General features: G+C 39.2%; 1 protein-coding gene across 1 annotated transcript in view; it reads right to left on the bottom strand.

Annotated features, from left to right (window-relative positions):
- Positions 1–1435: 1435 nt before the first annotated feature.
- LRRC8C (leucine rich repeat containing 8 VRAC subunit C) overlaps positions 1436–18584 on the bottom strand; it is a 29054-nt gene continuing 11905 nt past the window's right edge. Inside the window, exons 2-3 of the mRNA XM_067538505.1 lie at positions 9533–9674; positions 1436–7290 (exon numbers count right to left, since the gene is read on the bottom strand). Coding sequence (XP_067394606.1) covers positions 5020–7290; positions 9533–9670 — 2409 coding nt within the window. The 5' untranslated portion in view covers positions 9671–9674 and the 3' untranslated portion in view covers positions 1436–5019. The remainder of the gene's footprint in view (positions 7291–9532; positions 9675–18584) is intronic.

Genomic DNA, 18584 nt, shown 5'->3' on the forward strand with positions numbered 1-18584 from the left:
GTTCTTCCAAGGCTATCTCCTACATTGTGCCCCTCCTCTGGGTACTCCAGGACACTGGCCCCTTACCAGCCTCCTAAGCTTCCTCCCAGGTTCCTTTTACAGGCTTTCTAGGAAACCCTTTTTCCTTGGGGGAGTTTCAGAGCTCTTGCTTTTACCCTGCCTCCCTCCTTAGTAAAGAAACCCCAGCCTATTCCCTCTCACCTACTTTGCTCTGTCCTGGCCCTTTCCGCAGGAAGAACCACAAATCCTGCCTTTTTCCCTGATCTCTCTCACAATGAAGAAAAGGACCTGCCTTTATAAAGCTTCCCTTCCCAGCAGGCCTAACGATCAGTCCTCCTGCTCCCATTCTTCTGTTTGGACTACAATCCCCAGAATCCGTCTCTTCCGGTCAGCCCAGAAGAACAGGGAAGAGCTGGATGGCAAACCTTTGCAGACATTTCCAGGGTAAGCCCAAACCAGAATTACTGAACATTTCAGTTAGTTTGGCTTGAATTTGGAGTAATGTGTAAATTGGCTACAATATATATTTTTTAATCTAACAAGTGATTAAACTAGATTTGTTTTGTTCACATGCTGTAACCGCGGCCTCGAGGACTGGCATGATACTGTGGTTTCTCTTTCTACCCATCTCTTGCCATGACTGAGAGTGCTGAAGAGTCTGACAAAATCCTTTTTCTCAAAACACAAATGAGGCCTTCTGGGAAACTTAAGGGAAAGTAGAGCCTGTCAGAACGCAGCTAACACGGTCTACTGACTTTTACTAAAACTGAAGCATTTACATAGCATCTTTAACGCAAGAATCCCTAACAGCCCAAGAACCGTACAAGCTGAATGCCAGTAATACACATGCCCATGTCTTTGGATAGGTCCATTTTATAAATATAAAGAAATAAAATACAAATCAGATGCAAGAACCAAAATCCTCCTACCTGAAATGCAGTCACAGTAGATTGCATGGTGGCAGGCTGTTAACAGCCTGCAGCAGTACTTCACAGTAACCATTCAAGAGAATTGGTGGGAGGAATACCTTAACCAGCTGAAACTACACAAGGAAGCTGGGTACTTGCATGCTGCCAACCTCAGCTGGAATTTAATCTGGACACAGGAAAGCAGAATATGGAAATATCACTAGCAAAATTGAGCACTGAATATACACTGCTTAATTACAAATTATTGGGCTGATGCGGGAATTACAGGGTGAAAATTTTATAACTTCTGTCACACAGGTCAGATTAAATTATAAATCGTTAAAATCTACGGACATATTTCAAAGTATATTCCCCATCCCTCACCCCCAAAATCATTAAAGCAAAGAAATGGTTAGGATTGATCTTTAGGTAGAACAGACATTGGAAAAGGAAAGAAAATGTTTGCAAAACAAATAATCACATTATAGTCATTCAATTGTTTTAAATTACAAACAACAATTTTTATTTTTTTTCTGTGTGTTCTTTAATGCAATATAACACTAGGCAGGCCTATTATCAGTTAAGAAGCTTCTTGCCACAAGATTAAGAAGTTTGTCCATTAAATCAAATTTCAAAACTTTTCCTTGACAATCTTACAGCACCACTTAAGCACATGCATTAACAGAAGTGCTGGAAATGTGAGATATGAGACTTAAAACACGTACTTTTTATTAGGAATATGCGTGAGCTAATCAGATTGGCTAGATATAACAGTTCATCACAAATATTAATTAGGACAAAGGGGGAAACAGACATATCCAGATTTTGAGCATATAATAGGTCTGTTTTTCAGGTTCAGGACACATTTTTAAAAATTAGAAGGTAATTTTCTTATGTTTGAGCCACCATCTGTCATCTCTGCTCCTATTACTAAGAATGATTTGTATTTTCTGTAATGATGTAAAAATGCTTTGTTTATAGGCTGGAATTTTTTAGTTGTTAGGCACCTGTTTAATATAACTGGACATATATGCTCATTCAAACCTTGCCTATAAGTATTATCAATAAAAAGTCCATCCATTCTTACTAGATCACTGTAGTTCACAAAAAGATTTTCCAATAGTACATTGAAGGTAAATATACATACAAATAGTAAACGAACGTCTGAGTAAATATGGCACTTTTTTATTTACATATGCAATCTTTCCTGGCTCTCATACAGAATTAGGAAACAATTTTTTTTTAGCAAGAGCATTTCTAAAACACTATAATATGAAAATACACCTCACAGACTAGATATTAAGAAGTTTAGAAAAGCCACAGTCCATTTACCTGAGTTTGTTTCATAAGATTAAACTGATAACTGTGATCTGACATTTTATCGTTCACTGTGATTCAAACGGCTTGTCTAAACACAACTATTTCAGTTTATCTATGTCTGTATAATTAAATCTGTATAAGTGGTACAAGCCTCCCTCCCCCATGTGGATGCCATTATAACAATATAAATGTGCTTATATAAGTATAGCTATTCCAATACAGGAAGGAGAATAACCTCCACCAATATAAGGCACGTTTATATCAGTATAACTATGTCCACACTAGCGTTTTTACTGGTACAACTATAATTGGTAAATAACCATATCCCTAACTGACACAGTTATACCAGTACAAAAACTGTGTGTAGGCCAGACCTTCAAAACGTTATCTAAGAGGTGTGTAATTTCCATTCAGAATATACACCACAATATTACAAGGGAGACAACAATAGACATGAAATAATTCATGGTTTTGAAATGCTGTATCTATAAATATAGACAGTGTAAAGAGCTTTTTCCCCCAACCCTAATGTAATCTCCTATTTCAGATCTAAGTAAGATAACTATATGGATTCACTGATTATTTGGACAGTGTAAACAGTTTACATTCATCAGGAACTACAGCACTTTGGTTTACATATTTAGGTTAATACAAGCAATAAGCAATGAAACATTTCTCTCCCTCAAATCACATCCAACTGAAGCACATTTAGAGTACATATACTGTGAAGGAGATCCTATAAGTGCATTCCATATATGAATAAAAGTAGCCCTTGCAATAGCTACATCAGTTATACAGCTAAACAGAACCATTTAAAAAAGCTGGCATTGATTTCTTCACGTCCAACCCATCTCCTATTAATCATATGGAAAAAGTAAGTCTGACTTTGGTACTATGGCAAACATACTTATTGAACTACATGATACACCCTGGATTAAGCTCCCTTTTCACATGCCAGATTCTTAAAGCAACAACATGCTTTTGTACCAAGACCCAAAACTTAAATTAACTGCAGCGCAAGACACACAAGCAATACTGGCAACAATAGCAAATACCCTGACAATCACCTAGCAATTGTTTCACATAATTTTTAAAAATTAGCAGCCAACCCTCTGCAATTTACAGACAGCTTCGCTGCCCTTCAAAAGAAGTACTTATTTCTAGTTACCCACTAGCAGTTATCCAGTGCCTCCAAACGTACAGGGGAAAAGAAGAACCCCTGGGCAAACTGTGAAGCCATTATTTTGTCTTAGGCTTAAATTAGCTTTTGAACAGCACACAGAATTAAAATGGACAACACCTGCCAGGCCTACCCACGAGAAAGCAAATGGGCAGGAGTAGTTGACAAAATAATTTAACATCGTTTTAGCTGATAAAATTCCCAACCTGATGCTAAATCATGGCAGCCTATTACAGATGATTCAATTATTTAAAAAGCAGGCTTCCAATTGTATGATTTCCAATTTAATTACTAGCTGGGAGATTAAAACAAATGTGGTTTTCACCACCATCTTCTGCTATGCTGAGACTTGACATGTTAATATTTGATTTTTTTATTTAATCTGGTTTCTGAAAATCTGTGAAGGCTCCTCCGCCAAACCTGGTAGTATGCTACCAAGCCCACTGCAGTGCTTATTAGCTGCTGGAAACAATTTTGTTTCCCGGTCAAAAGCTTCACAGACCAAAGATAACTGCAATGATCCCTCCCGAGTCCCAAACAGTGCAGTCATGTGAGATGCTAAGCACCCCCAGGGGGAAGTGAGTTCAGTGGGAGTTGAAGGCACTCACCACCATGTAGGACTAGGTCATTGGTTGGGGGATGGGTGAAGGAGCTCCCTGACTGTGGTATGTCAGCTCTACCTGGCAGAATGTAAAGATCTGGCAGAGATTTTTTCACAGTCGTGACTTAGTCACACATCTTCTGTTCAAATTAATGGAAGGTGGGAGGCTACATCTCCTGCACTCTTTTGAAAATCTCAACTTGAATCCTTGCAGGATTGGCTCCCCTATATTACTTTGCAAATCTTACCCTTTACTTTCAGTTCTGAAGTATAATCGACAGCAGATGTGTCCTATTCAGCATATTGCATAAGATGGAGGCTATGATTTCTGTAGGGGCATAAGGGAGTTAGGTGCCCATTAACTTTCAATGGAAGTTGTGCACCTAATTTCCTTGGGCCCCTTAAAAATCCCAGCGCTTGTACATAGAAACTCTTCTAAATGACTTTGACCTCTTGGGAGAATAGTTGTTACGTGTGAAGTCTCAACAAAAGGACATTCAATCAGGATCAGGTCTTGTGAGGCACTGCACACCTTCAAGTCCCACTGACGAAAACAAGGGTTGAAGCTGCACAACTTCTCACAGGACCAGCCCCTACAAAATCAGATCCTCAGTGATTAACAATGGCCCTGGAGATGATATGTTCATTTATTAAAAAATTCGCAACCGAAGGTAGACAGTTGGAAACATGGCACCCCCTACGAGCCAAAATTAAGAAACAGTTGATCTAACCACTAGCTTTTGTCAGTACAAAATAATTTTCCCCATACTGCCTTATCAGGGCAAAATAAACAAAAATATTTTAAAACTCTGAAAAAATACAAGTAAATTTTATTTAAAAATATATATATTCCTTACTCCACATTTGTTTGTACATATAGTTTTGTGTCAAAAGGACAAAAGAAAAAATAAAATAAACACATCAATAAAGGCATATCCAGACTATCTAATTATTTATAGAATGTATTTGGTAGAAGCATGTTTCTGTAAAACAGAGTCAAAGGAAGATAGTTATTCAGCTTTCATCTGCTCTCTAACATCAGGAGGCAAAGTTTCAAACAAAGTGTCTTCTACAACCAAGCCAGTCCGCTTCAAGGCCCTACATTCACCAAGTTCAAGTGGGAGAATTTCAAAGTGATTGCCTTTAATATCCAAATAGGACAGGAATACTAAATTACCAATTTTAGGTGAAAGGACTGACAAATTATTTTTTCCAATCTTCAGAGTCTTAAGTTTTTTGCAAAAGTATAGTTCATCTGGCACACTCTCCACTTTGTTACAAGTGATGGAAAAATACTGTAAGCTTTGAAGCACTCCTATTTCTGGTGGAATAAATCGTATATCATTGTAAGACAAGTCTAAGTATCTGATTTTGTTGCATAGGAATAGGTGGGACGGAAGAACCTCTATTTTGTTGTGACTAAAGGAAAGACGTTCTAGGCTAGTGAGTTTCTTTATATGTTCTGGAATATATGTTATACTGTTGTACCACAGCTTTAGAATTGTAAGTTTTCTCAGATATTGAAAACTAACTATTTCTTCTATTGATTTGAGGTTGTTTTCCTTTAAATCCAATTCCTGGAGACTGACAAGGCTAAAAACTGCATGAGGTATGCGCTCCAAATCACAGTGAACCAGTTCCAACTCAGTTAAGTTAACCATTTTCTTCAGGTTATTGAGCATCACTAATTTGGTGCCATCGTTATGGATACACATTTTTTGAAGGTGACTTGAAACATCAACTGCAGATTGTGGGATTTTGGATAAGTTGCTTTTAATATAGAGAATTTTAAGGCTTTTAAGTTCCCGAAAAGACTCAAGTGTAATGTTTTTGGAAATATCATGACTGAGAGAGCCAATTAAGTAGAGCTCTTCTAAATTCCTAAGCCCATACATCCAAAGTGGAAGCTCTCTGACATCATCAAACTTGACGCTCAAGATCTTCAGATTTTCCTTCAGAAATGCCAAGGCAGCACTGTGGATCTTCACAGAACACTGGTACAAAGAGAGCTCTTGGAGACTGTCCAATTGTGCAATAGTTGCTGGTATCAGAACATTATTAATTATTTCAAGTTTTAAAGACTGCAGCTCTGTAATTTCAAAAACTGTGTCTGGAAGTCCAGAAAGCATGAAGAGTTGCAACTCTAGCCGGTTATTGGCATTTGTTTGTAGCCGCTGCCTCAATTTATCTGCAGTCCATTCATTGTTTAAGTTCAGCTGTTTCAGCTTGTTTTCACTGACTTCAGACAGGAACACAGCAAATCTCTTTGAATAAAGAGGGTCATATTGATCTATCATGTGAAGCATAAAAGAAAAGTCATTCTTAACATCTGGGATATCATCAATTCCAGTTTCTTGCCGAACATATTCAAAGGAATATTCCTTTAGTGAACGATAGAACAACCAATATAAAGTGTAAAGGCATGTTAGTCCATAGATGCTTACAAAGCACAGGTAGCAGAAGGAAAGTTTAGAGAACAGATGTGCCATGGTATGATTACAAGAAAAATTCTTATATCCTGTCATGTCCTGTATGTCAACATTACAGTCTACTGTAAATTGAACTTCTGAAACTAGTGCACTATTGTAAGCAATAATGATAAGGAATTTAATAACTTTAAGTACAGTCTGGCGAACATACATAGCATAGAGCAAATCACCTTCTTCAACATGCAGTCGGAATTTCTTCACTTTTTCAAACAATGCTTTTGCCTGTTCTCCTTCTTTTTTATCCAGTGCCCCTGCCGTCCCTTTATCCACAACAAATTTCTCAGGTATCGATTTTAAAGACTGAGTCTTGACCAAAGTGCCTTCTGTGCTAGGTTGGATAGTATTTGACCTGCTTATGTTGTTCTTCCTGTTGTCCTTCTCCTCTGAGTCTTCCCCGGACACTTCAGATAAGGCCCTGGTTGTCCAGGGAGAATCAAAACATTTCCCCAGTATGGAAATGAAGTGTTCAATTTTTGAGCTTGATCCAGGAAATTTGAACCAGAAGTTACTACATAGCATGAAGATCAGAGTATGTATAAGGACAAGGTAAGGGAAGTACTTTGCATACCAATGCAGGGCACGTTCATAGCATATCTGGTTTATAAAGCTATACTGCTGAAGGTCTAAATCAGTCTTTAGTCCTTTCATTTCAACAGTGGCAGGAGTAGTAGATGGTTTGGTTGGGGGAAGTGGGGTTGTATTTGGGACTGCATTAGACACATTAGGAATGTGAGAGTGGTTCTGTGAAGGCTGTATTCTTTTTGGAAGGCATATTATCTTGTCTTGCATGACCTGAAACAACAAAAAGATACACTTTCAAATTACGTAGTGATGATACCTAATGTCATCGCTGTCAGGATAATGGCATCATCAGCTAAATGTAATTTCTCCTTGACATACTCCACCCACAGTACTAGTTCAGTGGTTAAATCCATTATTGTTATTTTTATGTGCTAATCACACGTTTAATATATATGCTAAGAACTAGACTGTCTAGCCTAGTTAGTCCTTTTCATACATATAAAAATCTTCTACACATCGCAAACTAGGAAAGAGCATCTCTGTCTTTGACTTCGTAATCAGCACATGAATTCAACACTAACCAGTCAGATTTTAACTCACCACATATACACAGAGGGGCTGATCCTGCCTGAATGCCCACACCTCCCATTGGCTTCAGCAGCCTCGCGGGATTGGTCCCCACTATTATTTTTTAACTATCTCCAGCATGGTAACTGTTGAAACTTAGAAAACTCCTTTAGATACACTGAGCCAGATCCTCAGCCGGTATAAACTGATATAAAGCTCCAGTTAACTCAACAGAGTTACCCCAATCAATACCAGTTGAGGATCTGGACAATTATCTTGAAATTGGGTTTACACATTTGCAATGAACAGGAATGTAAATATTTGTCTGTTTTGTTTGCATTGTTTTCACACACCATTTCCCTTGTGGTTTATTCAGTCAAGCACTTACACATGCAAGGGACTGAAACTATGCTTTGTTCATATCAACAAGCAACTTGGCTCCTGGCCCAAAAAGGGTCTTCGTGAAATGAGAATTTTGAACATATATATCACATTTTACTGTACGCAGCAGAAAATATTTTAAAGTATAATACAATCAAACCTATAATTTACATCCTGCACAATTTGGGACATTCATCATTGACATTCTGGAGCAAATTCTCTGCTGGTGTCAAGGAGCAGAGCTCCACTGAAGTTTGCCAGTTTAGGGCAGCAGAGAATCTGTCCCTTTAACTCCACTTCTGAGGAATCCCAGGGAATATGAATTCCACGTTAGCGCTATTACTCGATCCAGCAGTGGCAGCTGGATCAAAATCCTCCTAAGCAAATGTGAATCAGCAAGGAACAGCATAGGGGTTAAACAGGAAATCTTTAAACCTATTTCATATCAGTGACAGGAATATAGGGCCAGATTGTGGCATGCTCTGTGCAGAGCAGAAGCAGCCTCTGCAGAGTCACCATTCCTTGCATAGGTAGGCAGGCAGTGGGCAGAGCAAAGGCTGTGGGACATATATGGCACCAGGTATAAGCCTAGCATAGGGTAAGTCCTAACTGGAATGGGGAACACTGGGAGGTAGATTGTGATCTGAGAGACAGTTCCTGGGTCTGCAACAGCTGTGAACTGCCTCATACACAGGGCTTGTGACAAAAAAAATCATTGTTTAGCCTCCCCGCCCTTTAAAAAAAATAAAATAAAAGGGACTCTGTTCCATGTTTGTGTGTCTAAACATTGATCTACTCTCTAACCTGGAGGAAAAGTCCTTTGAATTTACAGACATAAAAAACAAAAGACACTCCTGACCAAATATTTCTATTTTTAAAATAACTGTTTTTTTGTGGAGCCCACCATCCACAGTGCTTTCTGCTCCTTGCCAGACTTTGACTCTCTAGCAACATTTAACTAATCCAGAGAGGCAGTTAACATCAATTGTTTATGTACCAAGCATCCTTGAAATGTTTTGGCATGGAGAAGACATGGCATGGGTGGTGATGAGTAAAATAAGCATATTCATTTCAGCACTATTCAAAACACAGGGAGAAAAATAAAAGTGATGTTTACCAAATGAAAAAAAAAAAGACAAAAATATTTTCAAGACCCTAAGAAAGTTATAAATAATAAAGAGCGAAAAACAAGATTTTAACTCTATACTCAGGTTTGCTTTGCAAAATTGTTATGAAAATTGACCAGGTTAGGCACAAAATCTACTCAACCCTCCCTTTACCATGACTGAGGATACTTAAAAAAACAACGGGGTAACTTCTCAGCTGGTGCAAATCAACCTAGTTCCACTGACTTCTGATTTTCAGCAACTAAGGGTTTGGGCCGTGATATTTTATTCATCTATCCAAAAAAATTTATGCACCTGGGCCAGCAGATTTTTGCATTACTGATAGTAACTACAGCAAAAACAATACTTGACAATGTTCTGCTCAAAAAAACTTCACTCTGGCATTTTTTTTAACACCACTGATAACATGCTTTTCGGTGATACTTCTTTTAATTTACCTGTAACGTACATCCAAATACACCAATCATCAGCATGGCTACTGAGAGATAGTCCGTAAACACATCCCACCATGGCTTCAGCACTCTGAATGCCGGCTGCTGTTCAGAGAACTGACGAAATTCAGTCATAGGAATCATGTTTCTGAAAGACAGTCAAGCAAGGCTGGTGTTTATTCATTTCATGCCATCTTCCTGCATTCCATATGACTTATGGAAAAAGATATTTCATGCCATCTTTCTCCATTCTATTTGACTCACACGGGGGGGGGGGGGGGGGGGGGGGGGGGGAAGGGAAATAAAAGCTATTTTGACCTTCTACAATCATTAGGTATTCCTTGCCTACCCCCCATTCCTCCCAAGTTCCTTGAATCTAAAATGGGCATAATGGCCACAGCACAAGGCTGTTGCTAGGTTATTCATTCATAGCTGTAATGGGTTTGGAGATCCTTGGATGGAAGGCACTCACTCTAAGAGTTAGTTACATTAATACATTATCCTCTTAAATCCTTCAGATTTCACACACAGTCAATGAAATCACTATAATGGAAGCATTATTTCACAAAACCATATAAAAAAATCAGGGTCATTTATGAGGCAGTGTCCATATCAATAGGCCTATACTGATCCCTGGCTGGGATGATATAGCTGAGGTTAGTCCTGCTTTGAGCAGGGGGGTTGGACTAGATGACCTCCTGAGGTCCCTTCCAACTCTAATATTCTATGATTCTATGATGCCCACTTTGTTGCAGTAGTGGTGATGGTATACAACTCTCATCAAATTACAGCAGCCACGAGAGTCCCTTCTGATATCTGTGTGCTTATCTTGCAAAAACTCAGCATACACACCAGGGGAAAAGTGATTCTTCAAAAGAGGAAGAGCTGGTGTAAGTGACTAATAGGACAAACCTTCTTGTCACTCTTTTCTTTTAGAAAATGGTGGAAAAATTGATCCCTTTAAATTATCTGACCAGCGCTTATTAGTGGACTGTAAATATCCCTTAACTAAACAGCATCACAGTGCCCATAGCGTGACACTGAGGAAAGACTCTTGAGCAAGAGCCAAAGCATGACATAAATTGGCTTTTCTTCAGTACCAGAATTTGCACTATTTTATGGCCATTGCTGGGAAGGTTCCTTCCTTTTCTTTATTTCCTGTACAAATCTAAATGATTTTGGAATGCTATTGCCATCAGATTCTATCAAACACTTCATAGACAGATCTATTCCTTAAAGAATATATAAATACAATTTTAATCTATTAGATTAATCTATTCGATATCATTTAGTGATATCCGATGAAGCTTTGCTATTTATATGACTGAGCTCAGTCATTGGAAGCTGCCATTTTGCTGCTAACAGCAGTATTGACAACTCCAAACATTCAAAAATCTTGAGTCAGGCCTCGCAACGACCATGAAATTGGCTTCAAAATCACTTTTTGTTTTGTTCTGATAATAGCTCTGGGGTTCTTTTTATTTATTTATTTTTCTCTTGTGGCATCAGATCCTTTAGGCTTCACATTTTCAAGTTTTTCTCCACAACTATGAAGGGTAGAAACTACTTTTATTTATTTATTTTATAAATGAAAGTTGAGATTCTCACACAATTACATGACTCTAGAAGGAAAGCTTTCAGAAAAGCACCTACTATCATGAGAGTTGGCAACACTGTTTTTAAACATGCAAGAAGCGCACTGAGTGTAGAAGTGGGTGGGATGGGAAATCATTCTGCAATCGTTCTGCACTGAAATCAGTAGGAAACCCAGGTAAATTTGAATGCTGGTTTCTCTACGTATTTTTAAAATGTGTTATCTTATCATAACTGTGTTTGATTACTTTGTAGGCAGATGAATTTATAATCTGTGCCACCACAAGGAAATGCTCCTCATACCTCCTTCCCTTCCTAATATACTGGATAATGCGCATATGTAGCATGACCCTCCATTAGCTGGAATGTTAGAACTGCTCAAGGGCACATGACAATGTCAGTGTCTAATTGGTGGTCCACAGACAATGAGGGAGAACCTCCAAGAGGAAAGTCTCTTGCACCCTCCATCACAGGTCTATCTGTGGAAAGGGATAATCCGAATCTACCTAAGGGATATTATTAGAACAGGATAAAAATAGTCAGATGCAATGATTTTCTGTCAGAAAATGTCATTTTGAAACATTCCATGGGAAATTTCAAAATTCTGGCTTTTTGTTTTGATTTGAAACAAAAACTTTAAATGTTGGAATTACCCACAGAATGGAAATTTTAGTCCAAACGAGCTCTAGATAATACTTAACTCCATTATAGTTGCACATGAGAAAGTTTATACATTGGTTACTTTACAAATAGAAACAGACCAACTGATCTTTTTAAGACAAGGTCTAAAGGCACCTGAAAATGAGTACCCATTCTTTCGGACTAGAGAACCGTACAAGGGAGCAACAGCACTCAGAAAAGTACTGATATGAATTGGGAAAAAAAATGACCATTAAAAACTTGTCAGGGGTGATTCAATCTAGCATTCAGTTTTGTTGTGACAACTACAGTAGAATGATATTTAAGGCCCTGTTCAGCACTCCTTACTCAATATATGGTCCCAATAATTTTAGGTCTAATGTCAAGAGATGTTTTCCTTTGTTTTTTGCATGATGAATGTGAATGAGATAAAGACAGGAATTGAACTGGGTGTCCTTTGTCCAGAGGGTGGGGAATTCTACACTTAACCCTTCTCTTGCAATATGTTCTTAACCTAAAAAAAACCATGGGTGTTTACAAGATTCAGATGGAGACTGGACACAAAGGTATGGTATATTTGAGCCACTTTCTGTCATTCTCTTAAGAAACTCCCTCTAATGGAAGGCTACCTTTGTGGCACTAGCAGTCACAGCTAAGGCCAGTAGGAAATGTAAAGGCAGGTGTCTGTATTCTGTATTTTTCAACGTTGCTGTGCTGAATGATTGCATGAAAAGTGGATGCATATAACTACCACTTCATTTGCAACAGTAGCTTGCTTTTACATATGACGCTTCTAACCCTGTTACCATGCCGACTCCTTGGAATTCCATAAGCAGAAGATTCCAAAGCTTCAGAAAAACGGACTGCATGTTTATCTTTGTCAAAGGATTGCTAAAGAATTCCTCCAGGCTGCACAAAGAATCTGATCCTACAGAACTCTTACATGCAGCAGCATTTTATTCATAGTTTCATTTCCAGTCAGATGTGACAAGGCCTTTGCAAACGGAAAGGGTTCAGATTCAATCTATATCCTGCTCACTATTTTAAACAAGTCAAATCAGAGATAGTTTAAAACCAATGCCACATTTCAGTACAAAGATCAACATCTAAAACAACACACTAACTACTGGAATTTATCTTACGTTATTATTAAAAGGAATTGCAATATTAAAGAGGAAGTTAAACACTGTGGGTTAGAATTTCAGCTGGTGCTAATGGGTACAGTTCCATTGGCTTCAATTCAGCTGCATCCACAATTACTATTTACAGGTATAATACCCTGTAGTTTAGGCCTAAATCTGACCTACATTAGAATCATAGAATCATTAGAATGTTGTTATAATCTGGTTGGAGAATCTTTGAATTCTAAATCCTCTTAGTTTTCTTAATTAAATCATCACACTCATTCTTTTTTCTCTCTTGCTCCCCCTACCCCAGAAACTTGCTTTCCAGAAACCTAAAAAAGCTATGCTATCTGGTATTCTACTGCGGTAGAGAATTGAGAGAGGGAGCCCAAGTTAAACTCTATTCTGAGAACCACCCAATGTTGACATACAAACAAGGAGGGATAAACAACATAAAATAAGCAGTGCTAGCTTGTAAACAATTCAAAATAAAATTTAGGGTTTGCCAGATGGAAAATTGGGGGAGGAAGGAGTCAGTAGGGAAATATGTTTTAATATTTCTAAGGAGGTATTTCAAACAATGAAACATAAAGGAAATTAAAAATTGCTTCCGTGAATATGTGGCAATGAAAGGAGATGTGAAAATACAGGAGTGCAGAAGAATTTTGGGGAATCCCTGCAGTTCCACTGAAAAAGAACAACACACGGAAAAGAAGGTGCCACTGTGGTCTTCTGAAGAAATATGAACATAATAAACAAACCGGCACGTGCTGAAAATGGAGATGTGGGGAAGAACCAAACAAGAGCACTGAAGGCCACATTCTCAGCTGGTATAAATGGGCACAACTCCTTTGACTTCGCTGGAGTTTCACACATTTACATCAGCTGCAAATTTGGCCCACAGAGTCAGTTAATGCTTTGGGGAACAGATAAGAGCAGCAAAAGGCGGACTGAGTTAATGCAACCTAAAGGAGTTAAGGAGAATAAATAGATGAGGGTGGGGAAGAAGGGAATTGGAGACAAATTAGGCTCATTAATAAATGAGAGAAATTAAATCAAATAATGATTCTAAAATGGCTGCTCCATTGCACTGATCTGCCTGTTCGCAGTTGGCCTTCATCAAGAGGAATAAAGAAAAGTGATGTAGACAGTTAGGGAGTAATGAAGGTTCTTGCCAAGGCAGCTGAAGGGAAAAGTGAATATAGTTTACAGCTCAGGAGATCCAGATGACGTGCATTTTAGGATATGAAGGAAATTAAATAATTCAATTCCTGAACCACCGACAACTCACAGGAATACCTGCAGGGTGCAGCTGGGGAGGGGAGATGATGGCAGGGGAGGGTTTTCCATTCACCATACTTCCTTGTAGGGCTGATACCCTTAGGCCCATGCTTGAGAGTTAGCTTAGCACTTTATAAGAGCTTTACTATATTTTTTATCCAGGATGTCTTTGTTAAGTGTCGTAAAAAATGCTTTATAATTAAAAACAACACACACAAACACATCTAAAATATAGTCCTAAATTAAAAAACTACAGCCAACAATAGTGCTACTACAGCCTTTGGGACTAACAACAGGCTACTGTGGTCATTTTTAAAGAGATTCCTTTTGAGTAACAGGTTTCATTTTATACAGCATAACGGCTAGTGGATAAGTTACTAACCTGCATAAGGGGTTGGGTCAAATGAAACTGCTGTACATGTTTAACTCTACCTCTCTGCTTTCAAGATGCAATTTAAATAAGTACTATGATTGGAAAAGCAAATTCAATGAAATATAAAGAATGAATTGGATAGTTTATTTTATCTATTGCAAGCTCTTTGGAATAGGAAGTGTGTATGTCTGTATGACCATTTAGCATATTTTCTTCACTGAACACCCAAAAATTGCAAAAAGTTGACACCCAGATGGCTGCTTCTACAGAATTGCTTTGTCTCAGGCTCTTTCAGTGCCAAATTTTCATCCCCTAGCCTGAGGCCAAATAAATGTGTAGTGCACAGGTGACATGCAGTAGATGGAAGGATGGAGTTCCCCTTCCCTGTTCCAGAATGTTGGTCAACCCTTCTGGGAGAATAACTGCAGTCTCCAGCTTGTAGCAGAGGCTGCTGACTGCTCTGCACTACCTAAATGGGAGACTTCAGTCGGGGGATTGGTATCATTTGCTGACCCACTAGTCAGGCCCCATGTATCCCGATCACCTTCTGCACCACCCCCATGTCCTTTCTGAGCAATGCCCCAAGGCTGGGTCTCCAAACACTGCTTCACTACAGCTTGTCCACTACATAACAGTATAAAATGGAGGCTCTGCTGATCTTTGTTTTTCACTTGGCCACTCGCAGGGGAACAAGATTTGCCACTCCACGAGCAATGGGTCTGCCAAACTGCGGAGTTTTTCATGACAGGTCAAGCTCTTGCCTATTTTTATTCTTCATGTGGAACAAGATAATCAACTGTGTTGCTGCACAGGGAAGCAGATATTATTTATTGTGTGTGTTAGGTGCAAACATTCAATACGACAGTCCCTGCGCCCAACGCTCACTGGCTAAATAGGAAGAAAACACAACAGGGAGTGAACACAATGGAGTGGGAGAAGAGGGAAGATGAAGGTGACAGTAGTAGGAAAACAAGGTTGCAGGTATGATTAAGAACAGTTTGAGGCTCGAAAGGTGTGGGATTTTTTTAAATAACTACATAGGAGATACTAAACTATTCATGAGCTGGCAATACATTTCACTGTTATGACATTGCATCTGTATGGAATGAAGAATGAATGCCATCAACTCTTGAGGTTGTGTCACAAGGCTAAGGACCTGATCCTGCTCCACTAAAGTCAGTGGAGTTTTTTATATTGACTTAAATGGGCACAAGGTCAGGCACGCTCCAGCTGAGGACAGCCCCATAGCAGGGCTGGGAGTGGGAGATTTGTACATCAAGACTATTCTGTGATTTTCGGGACAGATGGTAACTATGACTTGCCGCTATTTCAAACCAGGAGAGACACTGAAGGCAGAAAGTGCTGGGCTAGGCAAAAGTAGCTCTCCTTTAAACATACTGTATATGTTAGTATGAATTATGAGGTGTCTTTTGGGAGAACAGCTGCAAGTAGTTCTGTAGGCTGGTTTCCAAACACACAAATTACGGAATGTTCATCTTCATTAAAGAAACAGAGAGCAATGCATATTTAACAGAGGCTGTGGCAACTCTGGATGCAGCAATGAACCTGTGGAGGCTAGTTGGGGACTGAGGGAGTCTGTAAGCACTTATGCTCCTTGTATTGGATGAACGTTGGTTACGCTGGAGCGTTACTTCACATAAAACATTACCCAGCACCCTCCTGAAATCAGAGCACTTTTGTAACAGTCTGTAAACGTTTGTTACTCTAAGTAATATTTTAGTGCAACTTTCAGGGGATACTGTAATGCCTTTGGCCTTGGGCCAGGCACCAAGTTAGGGAAACAAGCTAAACTGCTCTCCAACATGGGGCCCAATTCTGCAGCTTTGAGCAGATAAAACTTCCCACTAATTTTGGGGTTTTTTTTGCTGCACAGAGACAACAGGATTAGGCTCTTTGTTTAGCCAGCTAGAGCGGACAAGGCTAAACTATGGCCACAGTCCTGCAATCAGATCCTCTTGGGTGTGCCCCCAGGGTACTGGATAGGCAAAATCACTGCACCCGTGTGGAGCCCTATGTATTAGAGACAAGTTTTCATTTAGACAGGACTGTATTAGTATAGGCAGGGCTGGCAATATCTATTACTGAGCTTGACCAACACTTCCTATTTTAAGACCTTATTTTAAGGTTGTTATAACTTTGCCAAACTAACTATTTGGTCTGATATTTTGCATGCTGGGTGTCTGCCTCAGGCTGAAATTGTTTGTTTGGGATATTTTTTAGAAAAATGTAGCCAATATGGTTCAGCCATTTCTGAGAACGAGGCTGGGGGAAAATACATTTTGCTCACATTAAAAAATTCTTGACACCTTGTTTCTGAAATGCTCTAATATCCTCATGCTTTGGAGCAGGGACTTGAACTTTGGCAGGATGTGGCCTTTGTGTCAGGGATGAATCTTTTGCTGTTCAAACAAAAATCCTCCAAATTTTGCCAAGTTATAAGCCTCTGAAAAACTGCAGTTCACACATCATGCTTAGTGAAGACTTCTTTGATTTTGGTCTCTAGAAATCACTGCAGATTCTGTCCTCACTGAGCATCCTTGAGCCTCTCACTGCTTCTAGTGCTGATCAGATTGGGAAACTGCCATGCCCACAGAGTAACTAAGCAAGCTCCATTCTTTCACAGCTCCTGTATGTGACTGGACTGTGCATGCGCCATCCCTGCAAAGTTACTGAGCATGCTCCAACCCCAAGCTACGGAAGCTCAGAAGGCATTTCTCTGTAATTGCTGCTCCCAGCTACTCCAGGCCAGGTACTTAACCGATAAGCAGGGAGCCCGTTTCTCCTGTGCTCTCAATGATCCCCACCCCTGCTAGCACTCAGTCAGCATGGAGGAGGAAGCCATCTGATTTGAATGTATGGGGGACAAAGGCCAGACCCGGGGGGCCGGGGGGTGGAAGAAGGGGGAGAGGAATAGATTGGGACAAAGAGTCCAGTGAGACTGGGACTGGGGGACGGGGGAAAGGAACTGGGAGTTGGAGGCAGGAGACTAGAACTGGTTGGGTAAGGAAAAAAATAGCATGTGATCACATAACTGAACACTGTATATTCGTACGCACAAAATGGCTGAATTAAGGATGCACAGGCAATCGTAATTCTAGTATTCCTAACATTTGAGTGCTTGACTTCAACCAGGTTCTTTTAATGGTGTGTGTATGTGTAAAATATATATAAAGGTCTTGGCTGACTTGTCTTTCTATTTTGGCAATCATTTTACTATATATCTGAGTAGTGCCCAGCACAGTGGGTATCTAATTCTGAAGTGGGGCCTCTGGCTAGTCCTCTTGTAACACATAAATAACGTGTAAAAAAAAAACAAAAAACTCCTACTACTAACTTTTTCCTGTCTTTGGGCATTTGAAGGGAACAATACATCTAAGGATGAGTCATCCTCCCTTGTTAATCTTTGAAGCCATGACTATTTTCTGTGGACTGGAAAAAACTACAACAAATAACAGATCATTTGTAAAACTCTTGCGCTTTTTGCCAGCTCTTCTTTTTTTAGTGAGCGACACTTAGTTCTGTTGATCATAATTAAGAATTTCACACTGAAAGACATCAATATTTGGGTGCAGGGCATACAAACAAGTCATGCTATTGCTCAATAATAAACTAAAATGTTAAGGAACCAGAAAGTTTGTGAAATACATTTTTAAAAAATCAATTTATGTCCTCAAAGCAATCATTTTTTGGTCTACATGTTTTCTGTATTCTAGAAACATTTTAAAACACAACACTTTACATTCATTTTCTTGGTGGATGGGGCTAATGAACAAACATGGCCTAATGAGTGGGACAATAGAGTAAAGGTCAGAAGTCCAAGCTCCAGCTCTGTCACTGACTCACTGCCTTAGTTTTCCATCTGTACAATGTGCATAATGAGATTAATCCCATTAACCTCTTATCACCTTTGTAAAGTATGGCAGGATGTGTGGATGAATAGTGCTATATATTACTTTCTCTAGTTATCTGGAAAGAATCCAGTCTGAGCTGATAGTGACTGAAAATTGTTCTCTGATGGCTTTGTAAA

The sequence above is a fragment of the Emydura macquarii genome, unplaced genomic scaffold (genome assembly GCF_026122565.2).
Source record: "Emydura macquarii macquarii isolate MOO-44397 ecotype Brisbane River unplaced genomic scaffold, CSIRO-AGI_Emac_v2 contig_480, whole genome shotgun sequence".
In the NCBI taxonomy this organism is placed as follows: Eukaryota; Metazoa; Chordata; order Testudines; family Chelidae; genus Emydura; species Emydura macquarii.